At 40.8% G+C, this 7,048-nt stretch overlaps 1 protein-coding gene across 2 annotated transcripts in view; it reads left to right on the top strand.

Annotated features, from left to right (window-relative positions):
• Positions 1–6,689, top strand: part of LOC142497441 (uncharacterized) — an 11,024-nt gene extending 4,335 nt beyond the window's left edge. For both annotated transcript variants that reach the window (XM_075605230.1, XM_075605229.1), the window contains exon 2: positions 686–6,689. In XM_075605230.1, the coding sequence (XP_075461345.1) occupies positions 788–2,890 (2,103 nt within the window). In that variant the 5' untranslated portion in view covers positions 686–787 and the 3' untranslated portion in view covers positions 2,891–6,689. The remainder of the gene's footprint in view (positions 1–685) is intronic.
• Positions 6,690–7,048: the final 359 nt, after the last annotated feature.

Raw genomic sequence — 7,048 nt, 5'->3', positions numbered from 1 at the left:
CATAACCCAATGCTGTCTCATAAGGGGAAATTGTTTAATTATCTTTTCTATTGTATGTATAATATGTTGTTGTGCTTGTTTTTTCCCCCCATACTCTACTGTGCTGTGTAATGTTGGCACCATATAAATAAAGTACAATAAATATTTGATATTGATAAAGGATTAGGCTCTCCCTATTCCTACCTTACACTTTAAATGTTAACATGTCACAATAACAAAAACTATACCAATTCTGATCATTTGCTTCTAACTGAAGTGTCCCCAAACCTATTCTAGCGCAATGTTTCCAGTTGCTGACTGTTCTCTGAGCACCATTAGAGAATATGTTTTGCCCCTATTTAGTAAGGAGTGATGTGAAGTAACCCACACGTAATGATTTAGTCCTTTCCATTCAGGTGGGTGGAGATTCATTCATTGTGTTTTACCCCGCTTCTCATTATATGAAGTCTCTTGACTAGAGGAGCAATAAGAGCAGGAATCGCACACAACACATTTCAGAGATGTAACGTGGAGCTTAACATATTCTGTTTTCTTTAAGACCCAAATGTGAGGTAAAAGTTTATAGGTCAATGGCAATTTTTTAAAACTAAAAACGTTAATTGGAGTAGAAAGAAAGAAAGATGCACTTATTTGTATTATTATAAAAAAATATATATATTTTCTCTTTGTTTTTCCATCCCTGTAGACAATAAATGCAGTAGAAACGAGCCATTGCTGATCGTGGGTGATCACTCCTAAGGGAATCGGGGAAAAAGAATCCCCCCCCCCCCCTGCTGCTTGGCTTACAATGTTCAACACCACGGAGAATGGAGAAAAGGAGATTAAGTTTAAGCCATGTCCTAAGGACATTGGAAGTTGCTCAAAGCTCCCACTTTTTAGGTCTAATAGTCACACAGTGATGAGCACTTCCGTCCAGTCTCTCCATGATGGAATGGCTATGAAGCTAGGAAACCTGCAGAAATCAGAGGTGCCAGAAGTCCCAATAATAAAGGTCAAAGAGGAGCTGGAAGAAGTTGAATACCACCAGGCGTTGCCTGTGTCTGGAAGGGTGCTCAGCTGTAACCTCTGTTTTGAGACGTTTCAGTATGTCTCTGAGCTAATGTTCCACGAGCAAATCCATAACGCTACTAATCACTTTGAATGCCAACTCTGTGGCCGGCAATTTCAGAGCACCTCCAACTTGAAGGACCATTACAATGTTCACACAGGCGAACGTCCCTACAGCTGTGACTTATGTGCCAAAGCCTTTACTCAGTCTTCCTCTCTATTAACCCACAAGCGCACTCACACAATGGAGAAGCCCTACAAGTGTGAGGTGTGTGGGAGACTTTTCAAAGACTCCTCAAATTTTGTAAAGCATCGTCGTCTTCATGGCCAGGCACAGGAGCTGGGCAAGCATGCACAAGTAAAAAGCGAAATTCTGTCAGAAAAACCATATGGATGTACATATTGTGAAAAATCGTTTAAACGCACTTCAGATTTAAAAGACCATGAACGTGTCCACACTGGGGAGAGGCCATACCGCTGCAGGATATGTCAGAAGTGTTTCACTCAGTCTTCTGTGCTGACTGGGCACATGCGTATTCACACTGGGGAGAGGCCCTTTCACTGTGATATCTGTGGCAAGACCTTTAACAACTCTTCCAACTTCAAGAAGCACCAGCGTACCCACTTGGTGCAGGATGTGCTGGAAAAAGTCTCAAGAGATGCCAGGTTCACCCAAAAGAAGCATCCCCTACGGAGCAAGAATGGTTCTGGGTACTCAAAGGGTATCAATGCGGTCTTGTATAATAAAGGAATAGGAGTAAACCATAACAGGGCATTTCCAAAGATGATGCATGAAGAAGACTGCAAACTAGTGTTGGAGAAAAAAAATACTCAGGGAAACCGTGACAACGTCCCCAATATAGATGGGGTGCTACCTCCTTGTAGTGGAGTAACAAATATTATAAAGGACAAAGACAAAAAAAACTCTGACATAAGAGACAAGAAAACTGGGACAATTGTCCTTTTTCATGATGCTGTGGTAATGGCAGCTGGGTGTTCTGACTCTAAAGATGGCCTAAATGCTGAATTTGAAGCCAAAGTTTGTGCAGACAAAAATAAATTAGAGAACCACACAAAACCAAAACTGATCAGGTCTCTTGGCCATGGATACAAAAGCACCAGTTCATGTGAGGATGAAGGTGTAAACATGGACCATAATACAAAATATGAAAGCGAATTAGGTCAGCGAATGGTTGACGGTGCTAATGCCAAACACTCACTCCATTCTCAGATTACAGATTCTGAAGATGCCAGCGGTGAAATAGAGCCCAAAGGCCTCCTTTCTGGAGACTCAGAAGTAAGTGATCCTGATGAATTGGCGCAATGCAAAATGAAGAATCGACAAGAAGGTGCAATTGATGCGGAAATCTGCAGCGGAGAAGACCAAGCCGAGTCCGAGAACACGTTGGTAGAAAGGACCATGGAATGTTGGGATCCAAGCACAGCTGACAGTAGAGTTTGTGACCAGGAAGACCCTCAGTTTCTTGAGATGGAGACTAAGCCCTATATATGTTTTGTGTGCTCAAAGCGATTCAAAAGGGCAACTGATCTAAAGGAGCACTTGCGTGTCCACACGGGTGAAAGACCCTTCGTCTGCCAGGTTTGTGGAAAGGGTTTTACACAGTCCTCTGCTCTTTCCAGTCACCAGCGTATCCATACCGGTGAGAAGCCCTTTCAATGCGATGTGTGCTACAAGAGATTTAACAACTCTTCCAACTTTTCTAAGCACAAGCGGGTACACACAGGAGAGCGCCCACATAACTGCCCTCTGTGTGGCAAGAGCTTTCAAGAGAAGCGTAGGGTGAAGCGGCACTTGAAAGCTGTTCACCATATCCAGGAGTGAGGAGGTGCCTTTTTGCATCCATGCTGATGGAGGAAAGAAAAATGTATCTTTCAGAAAAGGCCATTTTATGGATATTAGTAGTTATTTAGTTAATAAATATTCTATCAGGATAATAGGGCTTAGAGCTCAGAAACAAGGCATCCAACATAAACGTGCATTGTACCAGTGCAAAATGCAGCAAGTATACATCTTTAGCCAATCTTTAAAGTTCATTAGATTTTATAGGTTACACATCATTTTAATTTTTTAACCAAGTGACTTTTTTTTTTTTAAACGTCAAGAACGCAACAGAAGGGGATTTAGGACCTGCCCTATAGTGCCTTTGGTGGGTACGGCCTAGTTTATGGTCTCATTACTGGTACATACGGACTAGTTTTCTCTGCTCTTATTGTTATCGGAAGCCTGAACTTTTTCCAAGACTAAAATTGTACACAATATCATTTCAAGGATACAGTGTTATTATCACAATAGAATAAATATTAGAAGGGCCATAAACCTTTTACAGAAAATCAAAGTTACCTGGTGAAATGTTTGTCACTCTTTTATGTTTCTTTAGGGGAGTTGGAATGAAACTGTACAGCTATTTCACGCTCATTTATAATATTTAATCACATGACATATTTACATGGACACTTTGGCCACAGTTTGAGGAGGTGATGGAACTGGGAACACGGGCTCAAATTTAATTTGTTGAAGTGGATTAATAATCAAGTGTATCAGGGTTCCATGTTATATTTGGAGGAATGACCCCCACCTTTTTGGCTGCCTTCTCCCCTTTGCAGACCCTCCAACATTTTGGACTTAAAAATAGGTCCTACTGTAGTTTCTGTACATCTGCTGGATAAAGGTATGTCCGAGTATCTATGCAGCTTGCATCGCCCAAAAACTGTTTAGTAAGTAAAGCTGGTCTTACAGGACCCCAAAACATGTAGTGTACATCTGCTAAATGGGTACGGTTGAAGGATTTGCCTTCCAGATACTCCAACAGTGATTGCAGCCAAAAATTCTTCCTAGGATGTTGTCGCTCCCTTGAGACATCACTGGAACGCCCCAGAACAGCACCAAGCCCCTTGAGCTTCCTTACCACACTTCCTATAGTTGGAGGCAGTGGGGAAAACGAAGTGAATGCAAACTACTACATAGATGACTGCCTTAGCCTGCTCATGATACTGAATAGGTGGGGAAAGACTGTTTTTTTTCAACCCACTATTGCTATAAAAGTTCATAAACTGCATTATAGGACTTGGGTTTTCTGTAGGGTATCCCTAAATCAGATTATGCGTCACAGGTCCACAGCGACAGTAATTTCATGGATACAAGTTTGTTTTTATTTCCTCTTCTGCCAGAAAGGGCACATAATTGTTTGCAATGCGCAAGAATGTTTTTGAATGAAGGAAATGGCTGGTTTTCTTACCTTTCATTACAATAGACTCCCTCTCTCCCCCCCCCCCTTTAAATCAGTCTGTCAATAGTGATTCATGTATTGTATACATATGCAACATACTACTGTGACTCATCCCGAATAAGCTCTTGTGTGTTGTACATGACAGTAAAAAAAAAAAAAAAAAAAATATTTTGTTTTCCTTCTTTTAACCCATTTGATTGTGGGATCAGCACTGTAATGAGGGCATTCACTGCCAGGAAGGTTTGCAAAGCTTTGCTATGCAGTGCAGGTGCCGCAGGCAGTAATCCAGTCTTGTGGAAGCTAAGATTCTATTTTGTTTTTACTTTACCTTCAATAAATTGTTTTAGGAAACTAAATATCACAGGGCTAAGCAGTTCCCTTTGGAAAGATATCAAAACAGTGGAAGGCCATCTTTGATCAGACTAGTTTTAATTCCATTGACATTTTAAGAGGTTCTATGATATCTCTGCATCTAGATAACTTATTATAATGGGTAATATATTTAGTGGGCAACAGTTTCCATGCTACCTATTACATTCTGTTCTGTATGTCTAAATGTACATGTCTATCTTCCTGTACATTTGACAAGAATTGTACAGTATAAACACTTAATAATTGTCATTTATATACGTGGTTTGTCCCAAGTAATTCAAAGGCATCTGCCAGAGGTGCAGTTCAGTGTATTCACACTCGCATAGGCTATCACTTACATTTTCCAATGTCTGTACTTTCATATAGTTTATGCATCTCCGTAGCTACCTCAGATGCTGTCTCGACATCCACTTACTTTGTAAGCCGCTTCCTATTAAACCAGACTGCGTATGCCGAGTTGGGGTTTACATTGTGGAAAAGGCCGTAAGTTATTTTTAAGAGCAGTGTATTATGTGCGTTGGTACGTTTTTGACAACACCAAAAAAATGTATTCTAGAGGAGAAAAATAAATGATTTAGTAGTATGTGGCAGGGCTCAACTTATAGTACATACAGTATATGTAAAAATCACCTCAAATATTAGATATTTATTTGCGGCACACATCCATATGCTAGCTGGGGATAGCCCCATGCTATACTTTGTATCGGGTGGCTAGCTCTAGTCCTCAAGAGATACCAACAGATCAGATTTCCAGGATATCCCTGCTTCAGCACAGGTGGCTCAATCACTGCTGAAGCAGCGATATCCTGAAAACCTGACCTGTTGGTGGCTCTTGAGGACCTGGAGTTGGCCACTCCGGCTTTAGATTGAGATCTTCCGTATTTTCCCAGTTAAAAGATATCTGTGGCTAGGTGCTCTTGATTAGTATTCCTAGGTTTTGAGCTCGGTTGCCATGTGCATCAATAACAATTTTTAGTTTAAATGGTAAGCCACATAATGCTTTACGTGTGTGTTTTCCTTTTTAATCACCATAAACAATGCTAATCTCCCCAGGATTCTCTCCTTTCTGTAATGCATCATGTTATGTCTCCCACTGCTCTGTACAACTCCCAAGTTTATTAGTGATGTCATCCCTATATCGGTGTGGCTTTTCTTTTTCCCAGTGGCCTTACTTTAATCTTGTGCATTTTTACCAATCTAGGACTCGTGTTTGGCCTACTTAGTACAGAGTACATCTTTTTTACATTCTCTTTAAAAAATAAAACATAGATACAAATTAACCATGGTGGATTACTGGCTCCCATGTTATGAGAAATAGTTCCTGGACTGCCAAGCCCTGGGCCCCCCACTCCACATTACAAAATGGAGTTATAGTAAGGACATGTCCAGACACGCGGATCCGGTTATTGGACACACGTTAGCAACTCCAGCCCTTCCGTACGCAATGCTTTGGGGAAAATAAGAAATGAAGTCACTCTTAATATTTAAGGTTGGTTTGTATAATTAATTTTTTTTTACTAACTGCAAGAAAACAGCTGTAGTGCCCTGTCACAGAAGAGAGGGGGGAAGCGCTAATATCTGATCCTTAGCTTTAGAAAAGAAAGCTATAGTTATTGTAGAAGGCATACAAGTGTGTAATATATTTTATTTCCTGAATAATATAACATTTAAGAAATGCATAAGTCAGAGGCATACTGCTGGGTAGGGTATGTATACAATATAACTTCTAGCCTCATGCATTTTCCAATACAGTTGCATTGTCCTGACAGACCAGGAGAGGCGTTCATAGTATTGCTGGGCCATCCAGTGCTTTAGTGGAAAATAAAGGGGTGAGAAGATGTCTCCTGATGTGCTCAATAAGACTGTCACATGAGTAATGTCCAGGTTCAATGGGCGATGGGGGTAGGATAACGTCTAAATATCACAATGGGAACAACACCGCAAATAGTGAAAAAAATTGTGTTTTTACTAAACAGTTGTAATAATAATGAAATAAAATCTTAAATCAGACTTGTTTTTGTGTTTGAATACGAACTCTTATTGTTCCCCTGCTCCTGCCAAAGATATTAACATTTTTTTTTGTTGCTGGTGTTTAACAATAACAAACACACAAGTAGGATCAGCCATAAGAAAGCAATAACGTCCTGAGCAAGGCTGTGAGGGAGTCAGGCCCCAGGTAATAGTTGAATGGGGAGAGGTACTGTACTGTGAATGCCCGTGCCAGAGGTGGTAGGCCTGCAGAGAGGCTGGCGGGTCAGGCCCCCTCACTCCCCAGGCTATATAGTGTCAGTGCCAGCCCATGTCATGATACAATAGTGATGTGACTTGCTGGGTCTGGAAATATCATTGATTTCCCCATAAATAAACAATAAAAAAAAGTG

The sequence above is a fragment of the Ascaphus truei genome, chromosome 6 (genome assembly GCF_040206685.1).
Source record: "Ascaphus truei isolate aAscTru1 chromosome 6, aAscTru1.hap1, whole genome shotgun sequence".
Classification (NCBI taxonomy): Eukaryota; Metazoa; Chordata; class Amphibia; order Anura; family Ascaphidae; genus Ascaphus; species Ascaphus truei.
Note: the sequence above shows the minus strand (reverse complement) of the source record. Positions and strands in the feature narration are given on the sequence as shown.